General features: G+C 40.0%; 1 protein-coding gene across 3 annotated transcripts in view; it reads left to right on the top strand.

Moving 5' to 3' along the window:
• LOC126356325 (calmodulin-binding transcription activator 1) overlaps positions 1-18,430 on the top strand; it is a 1,852,577-nt gene that overhangs the window by 1,649,771 nt on the left and 184,376 nt on the right. For all 3 annotated transcript variants that reach the window (XM_050007298.1, XM_050007299.1, XM_050007300.1), the window contains exon 21: positions 6,751-6,881. In XM_050007298.1, coding sequence (XP_049863255.1) covers positions 6,751-6,881 — 131 coding nt within the window. The remainder of the gene's footprint in view (positions 1-6,750; positions 6,882-18,430) is intronic.

The following is an 18,430-nucleotide window of genomic DNA, read 5'->3' as shown; positions in this document are numbered from 1 at the left end:
ATGAGCTTCAAAGTCGTTTGCATGGTCTAACCCAGGAGAAAAAAAGGATGAAAATGTCGTTGACAAGGAATCCAATTGAGCATAAGGAATAGCATCAGAGACAATATTGACAGAGTCATCTATGGAGAACCCAAAAACGCAAAAGGCATAGAAACCAAAAAGATTCTCCGCATTACTATGGTCGACCACAAATATGGGAACAGTGTGAATGGCAGATTTGTAAGATACCTCAGCATCAAATTGTCCCAAGAGAGAAATCTTGTGTTTATTGTAAGTCTGTAATTGCCTAGTGACAGGTGATAAGATTGGAGAACCCAACTGAAGATACATCTGAGAATTGATGATAGTGGCAGCAGAACTAGTATCCACCAGCATGCAAACATCTCGACCAAGTATTTGGACAGTGAGGAATAACTTCCCTGAAAGGGAAGAAGTACAATTGACAGACTACACAGAATCAGAATCAGCTCATGTTCATGAACATCATGTATGCAGTTGGATTTGCAAATGGATGACACATGACCCTTTTCTTTGCATTTGTAACACATGGCCAAATGTTGTGGACAATCTTTTTGTGAATGTTTTGTAAAACACCACAGACATGGAGGAAGGGTTTTGCTACAGTTTCTTAGGGTTTGTTTACAGTTAGGCCGAGGCTGCGCTTGGGAGTGTACTGCGGCCACGTCGGCCGGCAGGGACACACCACACACTTCGTCAACATCGCACAGTGGTTGTATTTTTCCCGACGTTGCCCCATGCCTCTATTTGCGCTCCAGTGGCGCTAGAAATTTTAAAAGACTGAGTGATGGATAGGACTTCATCTGGAGTCAGATTTGCCAACTGAAGGGCTCGTTGCCTAACTTCTTTGTCGGGCACCAATCAGATAACAGCATCCCGTACCACGGAATCGGCATGGGATTCTTTGTGAACTTCAGTAACAATTTGACACTTCCTACTGAGGCCATGAAGTTCAGCAGCCCAAGCGCGATAGGATTGATTCAGTTGTTTTTGACAACGATAAAAGGCAACATGAGAGGCTACACCTGTGTTCGCTTTTGAAAATAGACGGACAGAAGTGATCACATTTCAGCAAAAGAGAAAGATGCAGGATCTTTCAAAGGAGCCAATTGCGACAACAACCGATACATTTGAGGTGAAATCCATGAAAGGAACAGAGACTTACATGTTTGATCGTCCGCGACATGAAATGCCGCGACATGAAAGTGCTGTCGAGGACGTTTTTCATAATCAGACCAGTCTTCCGCCGTCTCATCGTAAGGAGGAAAAGTAGGTAGAGACAACGACAAGAGACGTCCCGCATTTGATACCGCAACAAAATCACTAATCACATTTGTGAGAAGCGTTTGCTGTTCTATGAGACCTTGCAATAGTTGCTCTAAAGTAGCCATGGAAACATGTGGGTCAACGATGGAATAGAAAAATCACTACCTTGTCGCCAATTGTAATAACTTCAAGTTGAACATGTATATTTCAAGGAAGATGCAATACATGAAAGTCACACATCAAGTAAACAGAGTAAGAGTCAAATGGTTCAAATGGCTCTGAGCACTATGCGACTTAACTTCTGAGGTCATCAGTCCCCTAGAACTTAGACCTAATTAAACCTAACTAACCTAAGGACATCACACACATCCATGCCCAAGGCAGGATTCAAACCTGCGACCATAGCGGTAGCTCGGTTTCAGACTGTAGCGCCTAGAACTGCACGGTCACTCCAGCCGGCAAACTGAGTAAGTCATGTGTACACTGTTAACAGTGAAATCATAACTGAGTCCAAGTCTAGCGGCCACTGGCTGGCTGGCCGCTTAGGTGGCACTGTTGCTGCACGGCTGGCAGAGAGCGCCGCATGTAGAGGACGCGCGTAACTGCGCAGTGGCACTTTGAAAGATCAGCGAGTCACAACACATTATATTTTTAGCAACAAAAACTGCCCTAAGTTTCTCCTGTTTGGATTAGAAATATACAACACTTCTTTACATGCTCTTGTATAAGTCTGTGTATCGAGTAATTACTGTTTTTCTAGCACAGGTTTGATTTTCATTAAGTCCTTATAAACTGCAACAGGTAGGCCTTACCTGTTAACATGTATCCATGAATATAAGCACAACTCAAAAGACCATTAATATGTAAAAATGTGTATATCTATGTAAGTATTTTTAATAATATGACTTAGGATGACGAGTGTACAGGCTGACACACGTTATTTATTAGTTTGGGATTGGTGTGTGGAGATTGTGAATTACACTTGTGACATAATGTGACAGAAGAAAGGATTCCCAGATAATTTCGTTTCTGCAGACTGTAATAATGTTATATGTGGCTGAATTTCTATTTTAGTGCTACAAACTTTACCTATGGTTAACTGAATTTATTTACTGGAGATATTTGCTCCATTCTTTAATTATTGTCATTCTCAAGTTGCTTATAATAGGTGATGTGAGTGTATTTAATGAAGCAGTATAAAATTTTCACCATCAAATTTGCCATTTCTTGTGCTTACAAGAACCCTTATTTTTCAGTGTAATTAAAAAAGTTTATGATTTTCCATCAAGCAAATTTGGTAGTCCTTTCATAGACAAGGTTACATTTTGATTGTATTTCATATACAGTGAAAGGTAGTGACCAAAATAGTATGCCAGAGTTTTGGCATCCTATTGACAGAGTATGAGTTTCTAATGAACAATTAGAAAGAAAAATTCTGGATAAAGAAGAAAAGGGAGAGCAAGCAACAGGTAAAAATCTTTTTGAAAATTTACGAAGACGTGATGCAGCATGAGACTGTTAACTGCTGCACATTTCTGTCTATGGTCATATTTTAGCTTAGTAATTGAGTTATGCAATTACAGTGAAAAAAATTGTGAAACCTGCTTGCAGCAAAATTTGTTTAAAGAATGATGGCAGGACTGGTTTGTTATTAACAAATGACATTCTGAGCCTTAGCGTCATTTGTGCATTCACTGTAAGTGTGAGAAGTGTACATTACGAACATAAAGTTGTCTACAGAACAGCACATGTTTGCTTTATAGGTTGAAGACCTAAGACAATCTTTCATTGAAAAGTTCCCGCATACACAGTCACCAAGCAGGCAACCTACCAACAAAACAAATTGAAGGTTGAGTTGACCAGCTCTCTTGCTGACTCACCATGTAGTGGCCACCCAAAATTAGTTACTATTGAAGAAAATGCACAGCTTGTTGCATAGTCCTGCAGGGAGGGCTTCTAAGGGACTACAATTTTCCAACAAAAGTTTAAGGAGAGTGTCTTGTTTTTAACGTCTGCTGTGAAAGTGCTCCTAATTTCCACAAAACAATCCTGTGGTTTGATGGCGCATCTTTTAAGTGAAACAGAACAAATAACAAACACATCTTTGTGTACTGGTCTTTTGAATCTCTGCAATTTGTTATTGAGGAGGAGTTAAATGTTACTGGATCTATGATTCGGGCTGGTATAATGCAGCAAAGAAGTGATATATCTTAGTTTTTGGATGGGTCCATGACTAGAGAAAGGTGTTTTGAAGCGTTAAGAGAAGTTTTATTGAATTGTACTTGGAGCTGTACAAAACAACCTCATTTGGCAGTGAGAGAGTTATCCACCATGTCCATGCATTTTTGGCTGATAATTTTCAGGAGTGGAGTGGAAGGCAGTGTAAAATAGATTGGCCTCCAAGATCATTGGACTTTAGACACTGTGATTTTTTAATGTGGGCGATACAGAAAGGCAGTGTTCTAGCTACAAAACCATCAAGCCTATAGTATTTAATGGATTTGCTTAATCAGTAATTTGAAAACTTTTTGGTTATGATGGGATCTATGTGACAATATATGTAAATCAGTATTTAAATGTATTAAAAACAAAGATTCCAAGACTTACCAAGCGGGAAAGCGCCGGCAGACAGGCACATGAACAAAACACACAAACACACACACAGAATTACGAGCTTTCGCAACTGGCAGTTGCTTCGTCAGGAAAGAGGGAAGGAGAGGGAAAAATGAAAGGATGTGGGTTTTAAGGGAGAGGGTAAGGAGTCATTCCAATCCCGGGAGCGGAAAGACTTCCCTTAGGGGAAAAAAAAAAGGACAGGTGTACACTCGCACACACATACACGCATATCCATCCGCTCATATGTGCGGATGGATATGTGTGTGTGTGTGTGTGTGTGTGTGTGTGTGTGTGTGTGTGTGTGTGCGAGTGTACACCTGTCCTTTTTTTCCCCTAAGGGAAGTCTTTCCGCTCCCGGGATTGGAATGACTCCTTACCCTCTCCCTTAAAACCCACATCCTTTCATTTTTCCCTCTCCTTCCCTCTTTCCTGACGAAGCAACTGCCAGTTGCGAAAGCTCGTAATTCTGTGTGTGTGTTTGTGTGTTTTGTTCATGTGCCTGTCTGCCGGCGCTTTCCCGCTTGGTAAGTCTTGGAATCTTTGTTTTTAATATATTTTTCTCATGTGAAAGTTTCTTTCTATTTTATTTACATCAGTATTTAAATGGTGTGTTAAATGTCACTTTAACAATGGATGGCATTTTGAACAAGTTGTATGAACTATTAAAGCAACAAAATACCATACTGCATTTTTGGGTAACTGACTTTTGCTGCAGCCTGTATAATAATTGTAAAAATGAAGAGAAAATCTGAAGGAAAAGCAGAAAATTACCTCTAAAATAATCTAATGCTATGTAGATTCCCACATGTCACATTAGTGATAAATATCCACCCACCTCCAATAACTTCTCATTGCTCTTATATCTTTTAACATGAACCTGTATGTATGAGAGTGGGTCAAATGGCATTAACATATTTTAATTGATAGCTTATGTGGTTTAATCAAATGAAACTAAGAAATATTTTGTTTGTAAACAGGAATATTCCATTTTGAAACATTTTCCCAACATTGTTCAAGCAGCTGCTTGTTAATTTTGTGTACATTGCTTTTGAATATAGAGAGTTAACTCTCCCCTTTATTTTTTGGGTGACATGTGGTCTTCATCTTAATCGTTATGATGTTATTCATACCGAAGATTTCATAAAGATCAGAAATCAGTTTGCAATTCTCAGCAGGGAAACATCACTAGGGTGAAAGCAATAATAGACAAGGAAATGTGATAGTAGAGTTATAATACATATGAATGACTTGATAGATAACATTTGTAGCTCTCTGAGGCCATATGCAGATGATGCAGTAGTACGCAGGTATGAAACGCCATTAGAAAATTTCTGCAAATAGCATGTGGACTTTCAAATGATCAGGACATTGTGCAAAGCTGGTAGCTGACCTGTAACATAACAATGTGCAATGTGATGTGTGTACCTAAGTAAGAATACACAATTACATTTGATTACACCATAACTGAAAAATCACTTGGAATTTCAAACCAGCTAAACATCTAGTGATATACATCAGAGGAATGCTTTAAGATGATACAACCACAAGATTCAACATGTTAGGCAGCTTCATTTGTTGAATTCTGAGGAAGTGTAAGTTATTTAAGGTGTGAGTCTTCAGAAAACCAATTTTTGGTTATACTTTGTCATTTTGAGACACTTAGTAATGCCGATTAACAGGAGGGAGACAAAAAATTAAGATAAGTAAATGATATTTCTCAGATTCAGTTAGCCACTTTGAAAGCATCCTATGAATTTCTAGCTATATCCTGTTAAATAGGGAAGCTCTGCATTATGTAATGGTTTATATTTGAAATGCAGAGACCATATGTTTCAAGATGAGTCAGTAAAAATTTTGCTTGTACTCAAGTGTGAATTTCAAAATGACCATAGTTGTAAAATTACAGTAATTTGGGCTTACATGGATGCATAGTGAGTCATTCTTCCTCCATACTATTCATTGCCATTATAGGAAGGACATAAAATGATACTGGTACTTTGTGTATCTGCTGCCATTACTATACGATGCCTTGGATAGTTCAAATGTATATTATACACATTTTGTCCTGATTGATGTTTATTTAGTAATTTGCTAACGAAGTGTGGTTTTTGTATCTACAGTATGCCATCTGAATGGAATTACATGACCCAGTAACAGATAAATACAGTTAGCCTGAAGCTGTGATATTTTGATTTACAGTCTTATTTATGCCAGATTCATAAACACAGATTGGAACAGAAAACAAGTGATGGTGAAGTGACAAGTTTCACTGTAAGGATTTAATAAGAAACCAGGACAGTTGTCAGAATTTGGAACAAATGACATTCAGGGACAAGTCTTCTGATACTTGAGTTTCATGTGTTATCATTCATCATCAGTAATGGATTTTGGCTTTTATTTTTCTATTAGTTGCTATTGCCATTGATATTATGAAAAAATATCTGCTTTATTGCTTTTTCCATTGTGACTCTTCTCAGTTTTTATTAATTTATTATTTGAGTATCTTCTTTGTAGTTAACAAGAGATCCAAGGCAAGAAAACTACTATGCAAAAATTCATTTGTAAATAAAAATAAGACTTGAGTGTGGTGAATGAAAACATTCACTGTAAGCTGAAAATGTACACATTGTTTCAATAATTAACAGTTCTAGTAACAGGTTCTGTTGTACAAATGAGTAATGATTTAAAACACTCAAGTGCAGTAACCTAATGACCAAAAAGTTTTCAGTACATGATACTGGAAGTGCAATTACTCAATGTTCATTTCTTCAGCATATGGAAGAATCTTTTCATTCAGTGTATTCAAAATTTTCATATAATCTAAAATTGTTTTGGCACTCTTTGTGCTAGGTTTGATCGGAGCATGTCTTTGCCAGTGAGCTCCCCAATGAATGGTGTTGAAACTCCATACGACTCTATCTCTACTGATGGCCATGATCCCCTAATGAGTTCTCCTATTAGAAGAATGGATTTTGCCTTATGTGAGTCACTACAAGTGCAACTGCTGTGTTTTTTAATGTATATATAGATATATGCAAATCTTATTTACATTGTAGAAAAGTAAAATTATAAGTCTCAGTCTGCAAGAAAGAAGTGAGGTCTATTGGTGAAAGTTGAAAACAGGTAAGTTTTTTTGGATCCACTTAATAATCTGTTTTAATTTAATTTGTTTTAGTTTACCTGATGGACCTTGTTTTAGTACTACTTAGGAAAGCATGCAAAAATGTATTTTATTAGATATGACATTTTCAGTTTCTTATTTACTTCCAGTCTTTATAAAAACAGACATTATTGAATTTCTCTTCATTTTCTTAAGAGATTACCTTGTCAACATTATAACTTGGGGAAACTTGAGTTGTAAAAATATCATCTTGACTGAGAAACAAGACGTTTATTTCCATATAAAATACAAGATTGTTTGTGTTACAGCCAACAGTGTGGAGATGGGTTTGCTGCAACTCTTCATACTAGTCTTTCTTGTATATGCTTCTTAATTTACTAAAGTCTATGTCAGTTTGAACTAGCTCATCCTATTCAAGCCTTGGTCTTCCTCTTCAATAACAAACCTCATCTACATCCTTAATTTCTGTTACTGTTACTCCTTGTATAGTGGGAGCTATAAAGAGAATAGGCTACACCCCTTTCTCACCTCCCCCCCCCTTCCCCCCCCCCAATTCTATATTCTAATAACTCCAGAATTCACCTTCCAGATTTATAATTAATATATTTTATTACTTGCTCCTTGTACAGAGTGAGTAATATGGGGGTAGGCTACAACCCTTTCTTATCCCCCAATATTCTATTCTCTAATAGCTGTAGAATTCCGTAGCATGCATTCCAGTCTACAAATGCTATAAATTTAGGTTTGTCTTTCATCAATTTATCTTATGAGCTAAATCCTAGAATCAGTAATGTCTCAGGTGTTCCTTCATTTATCCAGAATGCAAACTGATTTTCTATTTGGTTGTCTTCTATCAGTCTTTCTGTTCTTCCATAGCTAATTCATTAAGCAAAATTAAATATAATTAATTATAATAATTATTTTATTTTTAATTATTGTCTGTGGCTAGAGGCAGTCTGCAGTTTAACAAAATGACAGCTGAAAATAGCACGTCAGGTGAAATAAATTATTTATTACAATAATATCTGTCTGTGTTGCAAGAACATTAAGACGTTTAGAAGCAGATAAGAAGAAGTTGTGTGTGTCTACATATGAAAGACACAGCACCAACTTAGAAGAAACTCAGAAGGTGTCATGCCTTAGTCAATGGAATGTAGTGGCAGAGGAGGTAACAAATTAATGACGAAAAAGGAGGAAAATTTTTGGAACATGATTAGTGCTTTAGCCAATGAAGTTGACTGGCTAATTGTTGTGTCACATCTGCATGACCCAGAAATCTGGATATTGCATGAGTCAACCGGCCAGTCATATGGACACCCCCAAACAGGTTTCTTTCAAGCTGTTGTCAGGTACTGATAACACTGTCCCATATGAGTGCACGATATCTCCATGTTCTTCACAGTGATGACTCAGCATATGACACAGTTCACACCTTGTTAAATAGAGAGTCCTAGTAACAACACTAAATATGAACATGAACGATACGTTCAGTGCGCTCAAAGGTAAACTTCAGCAACTGGGCCATGTAAAAATAATTACAGTTAAGCATGATAGGAAATTAAATAACTGAGACAGGAGTAAGACAAGGTTGCATGTCCCATGCATGCAGACTGCCCATGCTATGCATTAGGTAAGTTCAGGATGTTAAGTAGGTATTTGAAGTACAGGCTTGTAGTTCACGAAGAAGAGATATAAAATTTTAAAGTCAGCTGATGACAGTGTAATTCTGTCAGATAGTAAGGAACCTGGAAGATCAATTGAATGGAATGGATAGTATGTTTAAAGAATGTCACAAGATGAATTTTGGCTTGAGCTTTAGTGCACGCAGTGTGGCATACTGATCAGCATCAGTCGATGGCATGCTGTGTGTTGCCAATTAGAACCCAACCATCAGCAAATATTTGATATTTAGTATTCATCATTTCTGAAAAGTTCTTGAAATATCTTATGTCTGTAATATCTGTATGTTCCAGAATAGTCAATATTTCGTATAAATACCACTATTATGCAATTTTTTATGTTTGTATAAATTGCTGCACTCTCCATCGAGAAGTTTAGTTTTGATCCACCTGTAAATTGGCGTTAGTAATAAACATGCATCAGTGCTAACAGTTATATTTCATTGACGATCCTGCTTTCCGATTTGGACTTGAGTCTGGTTACAGCTTGCTGCTGTGTAGTGGAGACGATGCATACTTCTGCAAGTCACAGAGAATTACAGCTCTAATTATTTACATACCCATTAACATGTGTGAGCTACATTGACATCTGACCATGTCACTTGGGCCAGGAAGTGTACATTACATTAATGACTGCTCAGACATTTCAATTTATGTCATTGCTTATTCTATCCACTCCATTACTGTGTGTCTTTGTCTGTGTAACTATATTTTACACCTGCTCCTCCTCAGCTGTTGCCTTTACTTAATAAGAAAACAATATTTGACTCTCAGATGTTGGCATTGTTGTTCTATTTTTATGCAGTAATTGACTTTATGAGTAAGTATTGTAGTAGTAGTAGTAATCAGTTCAAAGACTGGTTTGGTGAAGCTCTCCACACTAGTCTATCTGGTGAAAGTCTCTTCATCTTGTAAACTACTGAAACCTATATCCATCTGAACTTGCATGCTGGATTCAAGCCTTTGTCTGCTTCCACAGTTTTTATCTCCCATACTTTTTTCACTGTCAAATTAAATGTGAATGCAATCACTAAAAATAGGATCTCCTATATTTTTAGGTATGGATAAAACAACCATTTATTTCCTGTAATAGTTATATCATCATCTTAATCGTTGAAGAATGCCTCATTTTTCTGCATAATAACCATTTCAGTTGGCACATTTTTGTAGACGCTTTGGCAGTTTTACAATGCCCAAGTCGTAACACTTAACTGCTGTCTTCTTCAAGAAGCATTGAACCTGATCTTTGACCTCGTTGTTGGAGAAGAACCACCATCCACACAAATGTTCCATCAACTTAGGAAACAGGTGGTAACTGATCACTCCCAACCCAACTGTATGGTGGGTAGGTGAAGACGTTCCAACCAAAGTTTTATGGGAGATCGATAGTTCGATGGGCAACTTGTGGTTGTGTGTTGTTGTGGAGAATGCTTCTACTCTTGCTCAACATTCCTCTTCTTCAATTTTAAACTGCCCCCCATGAACCATGGACCTTGCTGTTGGTGGGGAGGCTTGCGTGTCTCTGTGATACAGATAGCCGTAACGTAGGTGCAACCACAACGGAGGGGTATCTGTTGAGAGGCCAGACAAACGTGTGGTACCTGAAGAGGGGCAGCAGCCTTTTCAGTAGTTGCAAGGGCAACAGTCTGGATGATTGAATGATCTGGCCTTGTAACAAAAACCGAAACGGCCTTGCTGTACTGGTACTGCGAACGGCTGAAAGCAAGGGGAAACTACGGCCGTAATTTTTCCCGAGGGCATGCAGCTTTACTGAATGGTTAAATGATGATGGCGTCATCTTGGGTAAAATATTCCGGAGGTAAAATAGTCCCCCATTCGGATCTCCGGGCGGGGACTACTCAGAAGGATGCCGTTATCAGGAGCAAGAAAACTGGCATTCTACGGATCGGAGAGTGGAATGTCAGATCCGTTAATCGGGCAGGTAGGTTAGAAAATTTAAAAAGGGAAATGGATAGGTTAAAATTAGATATAGCGGGAATTAGTGAAGTACGGTGGCAGGAGGAACAAGAGTTCTGGTCATGAGACTACAGGGTTATAAACACAAAATCAAATAGGGGTAATGCAGTAATAATGAACAGCAAAATAGGAATGCAGGTAAGCTACTACAAACAGCATAGTGAACGCATTATTGTGGCCAAGATACACTCCTGGAAATTGAAATAAGAACACCGTGAATTCATTGTCCCAGGAAGGGGAAACTTTATTGACACATTCCTGGGGTCAGATACATCTCATGATCACACTGACGGAACCACAGGCACATAGACACAGGCAACAGAGCATGCACAATGTCGGCACTAGCACAGTGTATATCCACCTTTCGCAGCAATGCAGGCTGCTATTCTCCCATGGAGACGATCGTAGAGATGCTGGATGTAGTCCTGTGGAACGGCTTGCCATGCCATTTCCACCTGGCGCCTCAGTTGGACCAGCGTTCGTGCTGGACGTACAGACCGCGTGAGACGACGCTTCATCCAGTCCCAAACATGCTCAATGCCGGACAGATCCGGAGATCTTGCTGGCCAGGGTAGTTGACTTACACCTTCTAGAGCACGTTGGGTGGCACGGGATACATGCGGACGTGCATTGTCCTGTTGGAACAGCATGTTCCCTTGCCGGTCTAGGAATGGTAGAACGATGGGTTCGATGACGGTTTGGATGTACCGTGCACTATTCAGTGTCCCCTCGACGATCACCAGAGGTGTACGGCCAGTGTAGGAGATCGCTCCCCACACCATGATGCCGGGTGTTGGCCCTGTGTGCCTCGGTCGTATGCAGTCCTGATTGTGGCGCTCACCTGCACGTCGCCAAACACGCATACGACCATCATTGGCACCAAGGCAGAAGCGACTCTCATCGCTGAAGACGACACGTCTCCATTCGTCCCTCCATTCACGCCTGTCACGACACCACTGGAGGCGGGCTGCACGATGTTGGGGCGTGAGCGGAAGACGGCCTAACGGTTTGCGGGACCGTAGCCCAGCTTCATGGAGACAGTTGCGAATGGTCCTCGCCGATACCCCAGGAGCAACAGAGTCCCTAATTTGCTGGGAAGTGGCGGTGCGGTCCCCTACGGCACTGCGTAGGATCCTACGGTCTTGGCGTGCATCCGTGCGTCGCTGCGGTCCGGTGCCAGGTCGACGGGCACGTGCACCTTCCGCCGACCACTGGCGACAACATCGATGTACTGTGGAGACCTCACGCCCCACGTGTAGAGCAATTCCGAGGTACGTCCACCCGGCCTCCCGCATGCCCACTATACGCCCTCGCTCAAAGTCCGTCAACTGCACATACGGTTCACATCCACGCTGTCGCGGCATGCTACCAGTGTTAAAGACTGCGATGGAGCTCCGTATGCCACGGCAAACTGGCTGAGACTGACGGCGGCGGTGCACAAATGCTGCGCAGCTAGCGCCATTCGACGGCCAACACCGCGGTTCCTGGTGTGTCCGCTGTGCCGTGCGTGTGATCATTGCTTGTACAGCCCTCTCGCAGTGTCCGGAGCAAGTATGGTGGGTTTGACACACCGGGGTCAATGTGTTCTTTTTTCCATTCCCAGGAGTGTAGATACGAAGCCCATGCCTACTACAGTAGTACAAGTTTGTATGTCAACTAGCTCTGCAGATGATGAATAAATCGAAGAAATGTATGATGAGATAAAAGGGAGACGAAATTTTAATTGTCATGGGTGACTGGAATGCGAGAGTAGGAAAAGGGAGAGAAGAAAACGTAGTAGGTGAATATGGATTGGGTCTAAGAAATGAAAGAGAAGCCGCCTGGTAGAATTTTGCACAGAGCACAACTTAATCATAGCTAACACTTGGTTCAAGAATCATAAAAGAAGGCTGTATACATGGAAGAAGCCTGGAGATACTGACAGGTTCAAATAGATTATATAATGGAAAGACAGAGATTTAGGAACCAGTTTTTAAATTGTAAGACATTTCCAGGGGCAGATGTGGACTCTGACCACAATCTGTTGGTTATGAACTGTAGATTACAACTGAAGAAACTGCAAACAGGTGAGAATTTAAGGAGATGGTACCTGGATAAACTGACTAAACCAGTGGCTGTACAGAGTTTCCGGGAGAGCATAAGGGAACAATTGACAGGAATGTAGGAAAGAAATACAGTAGAAGAAGAATGGGTAGCTTTGAGGGATGAAGTAGTGAAGGCAGCAGAGGATCAAGTAAGTAAAAAGACGAGGGCTAGTAGAAATCCTTGGGTAACAGAAGAAATATTGAATTCAATTGAAGAAAGGAGAAAATATAAAAATGCAGTAAATGAAGCAGACAAAAAGGAATACAAACGTCTCAAAAATGAGATCGACAGGAAGTGCAAAATGACTAAGCAGGGATGGCTAGAGGACAAATGTAAGGATGTAGAGGCTTATCTCACTAGGGGTAAGATAGATACTGCCTACAGCAAAATTAAAGAGACCTTTGGAGATTAGAGAACCACTTGTATGAACATCAAGAGCTCAGATAGAAACCCAGTTCTAAGCAAAGAAGGGAAAGCAGAAAGGTGGAAGGAGTATATAGAGGGTCTATATAAGGGCGATGTATTTGAGGACAATATTATGGAAATGGAAGAGGAGGTAGATGAAGATGAAATGGGAGATACGATACTGCGTGAAGAGTTTGACAGATCACTTAAAGACCTGAGTCGAAACAAGGTCCCCGGAGTAGACAGCATTCCATTGGAACTACTGACGGCCTTGGGAGAGCCAGTCCTGACAAAACTCTACCATCTGGTGAGCAAGATATATGAAACAGGCGAAATACCCTCAGACTTCAAGAAGAATATAATAATTCCAATCCCAAAGTAAGTAGGTGTTGACAGATGTGAAAATTACCGAACTATCAGTTTAATAAGGCACAGCTGCAAAATACTAACGCGTATCCTTTACAGACGAATGGAAAAACTAGTAGAAGCCGACCTCGGGAAAGATCAGTTTGGATTCCGTAGAAATGTTGGAACACGTGAGGCAATACTGACCCTACGACTTATCTTAGAAGAAAGATTAAGGAAAGGCAAACCTACGTTTCTAGCATTTGTAGACTTAGAGAAAGCTTATGACAATGTTGATTGGAATACTCTCTTTCAAATTCTAAAGGTGGCAGGGGTAAAATACAGGGAGCGAAAGGCTATTTACAATTTGTACAGAAACCAGATGGCAGTTATAAGAGTCGAGGGACATGAAAGGGAAGCAGTAGTAGTGGAGGGAATGAGACAGGGTTGTAGCCTCTCACTGATGTTATTCAATCTGTATATTGAGCAAGCAGTAAAGGAAACAAAAGAAAAATTCGGAGTAGGTATTAAAATTCATGCTGTCAGAGACAGCAATGGACTTGGGAGAGCAGCTGAATGGACAACCAAAGCAAAACAAGGATAATGGAATGTAGTCGAATTAAGTCGGGTGATGCTGAGGGAATTAGATTAGGAAATAGACACTTAAAGTAGTAAAGGAGTTTTGCTATTTGGGGAGCAAAATAACTGATGATGGTCGAAGTAGAGAGAATATAAAATGTAGACTGGCAATGGCAAGGAAAGAGTTTCTGAAGAAGAGAAATTTGTTAACATCGAGTATAAATTTAAGTGTCAGGAAGTCTTTTAGGAAAGTATTTGTATGGACTGTAGCCATGTATGGAAGTGAAACATGGACAATAAATAGTTTGGACAAGAAGAGAATAGAAGCTTTCGAAATGTTGTGCTACAGAAGAATGCTGAAGATTAGAGGGGTAGATTGCATAACTAATGAGGAAGTATTGAATAGGATTGGGGAGAAGAGAAGTTTGTGGCACAACTTGACCAGAAGAAGGGATCAAGGGATCACCAATTTAGTATTGGAGGGCAGCATGGAGGGTAAAAATCATAGAGGGAGACCAAGAGATGAATACACCAAGCAGATTCAGAAGGATGAAGGTTGCAGTAGGTACTGGGAGACAAAGAAGCTTGCACAGGATAGAGTAGCATGGAGAGCTGCATCAAACCAGTCTCAGGACTGAAGACCACAACAACAACATCTGAGTTTTTTTCAGTCTTTCACACTACATGTCAGCAGTTATTGTTGTCCCAGCAGACAGTAAGTCAACCAACAATAACCCCATCCAGTCCCAAAACACAGTTGCCTTGACTTTACCGCAGACTTTGTTAGTATGAATTTTCACAGATTGTGTGAAGAGGAATTCTGCCATTTGCATGAGGTTTATTTTGTCTCAAGTGTAAAGTGGAATGCCCAGGTTTCATCATCCAGGGAAATAAATCTGAAGAAGTTATCCACAATGGAAAAGAAATTCACTTGAAGAATTAGCTCATTGGCATTTGTGATTTTCTGCAAGCATACATGTACCTATTTTGCACATGTCTTCTGACTTTGCAACTTGTCCATTGTAGTCCTGTGGATTGTGCTTCAGGAAACTTAGGAACCAAAATGCAGAGAACTTCCAGAATGATACTCCAATCTTTATGCATTATTTCATCCATCTTTGTGACTGTCTTGTTGGAAACTGATGGCAGATTGCTCCTTTCTATGTTATAAATTTCAGCACAACTGGCCATAATTTATATACATCACTTGCAAATGTTTTTAATGTTCTTGCATGACTGCCCCTACACTTCCATTAATTGGATATGAATTTCAACCAGTTCAGTGCCTTTTATGTTCAAAAATCGAATAATCGTGCAAACTTTGCTTTTGGTGGTAGAATTCAATAGGAGTTCCCTTTTCAATGACTGCCAAGCCAAGACTGAGGCCCCAAGCAAAGCACACACATTCTTATTTGGTAGCGGAGGCACCACGACTCACAACAGTGGGGCCTGAAACCATGTTAACAGATTCTTTGTGTCCTCCAAGAATAGAAGACCATTTTTTTGGGATTTCCCTTATATTTGTTGATGCCTCAGGAGGTGTCTCATCAACCTGTCCATCTTTTTAGTAAAGTTATACCATAAAATTCTTTTTCTACCTAATTTGATTCTGTACCCTTTTTATTAGTCACCTGTTCTACTCTTTAAATCTTCAGCATGTTATACACCTGCCAGTAGCCTTGCCACAGTGTTGACGCCATTTCCTGTCAGATCACTGAAAATAAGCACCATCAGGCTTGGCTACTACTTGGATGGGTGATCATTTGGGTCTGCCAAGTGCTTTTGGCAAGCGGGGTGCCCTTGTGAGGTCAATTGAGGAGCTATTTGACTGAGAGGTAGTGGCTGTGATCACAAAAACTGACAAGAGCCAGAGAACGGTGTGCTGACCACATGCCACTCCATAACCATATCCAGTGATGCCTGTAGGCTGAGGATAACATGGTGGTTGGTTACCCACTTAAAAGACCATACTGGTTCCTTTGAGGCACTGAAAAGGTAGTGGGAATGGTACCAGGCATTGATGTGAGTCTCCAAAGCTGATGTAAATCATGGCAGTGAAGTAGTGTGTGTTACCAATCAGTAGTACGGAATCTGTGCAGTAAGTGGTGATAAGGAATGATGTAGCACTGGCTGCCATTTAACAAAATGTAAACACAGTGATTGTATAGTGACCCTAACCACTAGGGACCAGGGACAAGTGTCATCCCTTGTCAGTGAATGCAAGTCCATCTCAACCATTTTGCAAATAAACATTGCATGAGGAACTGCTTGCAGTGGACATTTGGAGTTGGGTACCTCACAGAAGGCTATTGCTCACAGCATCATGTAAAGCTTTCTTTAAATAATGCATCACTTCAGGTGATCCATTTAGGCTACCATAACAGGAACCTGGATGTTTATTTCTATTTTCTCAATAACCACTTTCATTATGACCATAATGCAGAAACTCTTATCTTTCGAAATAACAGCAGCTGTGCTCGCAGAAGTTCATGCATACATTCCTGGTTTTATGAACTCTTCGGCACCCTGACACACACACACACACACACACACACACACACACACACACACACAGAGTAATGCCTGTAACTTAACTTACATCTTCAATTATTTTCTCGATGTATTCCAAGCTCTGTCTTCCCATATAGTTTTGTTTTGACCCTCTACAGCTCCTTCTAGTACCATGGAAATTATTCCCTGGTCTCTTAACAAATGTCCTATCATCCTCTCTGTCCTCCTTGATAGTGTTTCCCATATTTTCTGTTCCTCTCTGATTCCCTGGAGAGCCTCCTCATTCCTTACTTCATCAGTTCACTAATTTTGCAGCACCACATCTCATATGCTTCTGTTCCAGTTTTCCCGCAGTTCATGTTTCACTATCATATAATGCTGTGCTCCAGACGTGCATTCTCAGAAATTTCTTCCTCAAATTAAGGCCTCTGTTTGACACTAGTAGACTTCTCTTAGCCAGGAGCACCCTTTTTGCCGGCGCTAGTCTGCTTTTTATGTCATCATTACTCCATCTATCATGGGTTATTTTGCCATCTAGGTAGAAGAATTCCTTAACTTCATCTGCTACTTGATCACCAGTTCAATTGTTAAGTGCCTCACTGTTCTCATTTCTATTACTTTCATCTCTCATCTACTTCCTCTCAATCCATATTCTGTACTTATTAGACTGTTCATTTTCACTGAGGATAGCAATATCATCATTGGTAGCCTCTTACCTTTAATTTTAATCCCACTCTTGAATCATTCTTTTATTTCCATCGTTCCTTCTTCGATGCATAGACTGAACAGTAGGGGGCGAAAGACTACACCCGTTTCTTACACTCTTTTTAATCTGAGCACTTCATTCTTGGTCTCTCACTGACATTGTTCCTATCTTTCCATATAGCTACCCCTGTTTTCTCACAATTTTGAACGTCTTGTACCATTTTACATTGTTGAATGCTTTTTCCAGATTTTGTGAACATTTTCTTAAGTCTTGCTTCCTCTATCAACCACAATGTCAGAAGTGCCTTGTTGGTGCCCTTACATTTCCTAAAGCCAAACTGATCATCATCTAACAGATTCTCAATTTTCTTTTCCATTCTTCTGTCTATTATGTTGTCAGCAATTGGATGCATGTGCTGCAGCAATTGGATGCATGAGCTGTTAATCTGATTGTGCAATAGTTCCTGTACTTGTTGGCCCCTACTGTCTTCAGAATTATGTGGGTGATATTTTTCTGAAAGTCTGATGGTATATTGCTAGTCTCATAAATTCTACACACCAATGTGAATAGTTACTTTGTTGGTACTTTCCCCAGTGATTTAGAAAAAAAAAAATGGTTCAAATGGCTCTGAGCACTATGGGACTTAACTTCTGAGGTCATCAGTCCCCTAGAACTTAGAACTACTTAAAACTAACTAACCTAAGGACATCACACACATCCATGCCTGAGGTAGGATTCGAACCTGCGACCGTAGCGGTTACACGGTTCCAGACTGAAGTGCCACTCTGGCCGGCAATGATTTAGAAATTCCAATGGGATGTTATCTATCCCTTCTGCCTAATTTGATCATAAGTCTTCCAAGCTTATTTAAATTTTGATTCTAATGCTGGTCTGCTATCTGTTACCTATTGATTCTTGTTTCTTTAGCTTCCATGTACTTTCTGTTTGTTTCATTCCTAAGTGACTTGTATTTCTATATTCCTGAATTTCCTGGATTATTTTTGAACTTCTTTCTTTTGAAAGTTAGCTGAAGAATTTCTTCTTTTCCCCAAGGTTTTCTCACAGTTACCTTCCTTGTACGTTCATTTTTCTTTCCAATTCCTGTACTGCCTTCTGAGCTAT

The sequence above is a fragment of the Schistocerca gregaria genome, chromosome 3 (genome assembly GCF_023897955.1).
Source record: "Schistocerca gregaria isolate iqSchGreg1 chromosome 3, iqSchGreg1.2, whole genome shotgun sequence".
Classification (NCBI taxonomy): Eukaryota; Metazoa; Arthropoda; class Insecta; order Orthoptera; family Acrididae; genus Schistocerca; species Schistocerca gregaria.
Note: the sequence above shows the minus strand (reverse complement) of the source record. Positions and strands in the feature narration are given on the sequence as shown.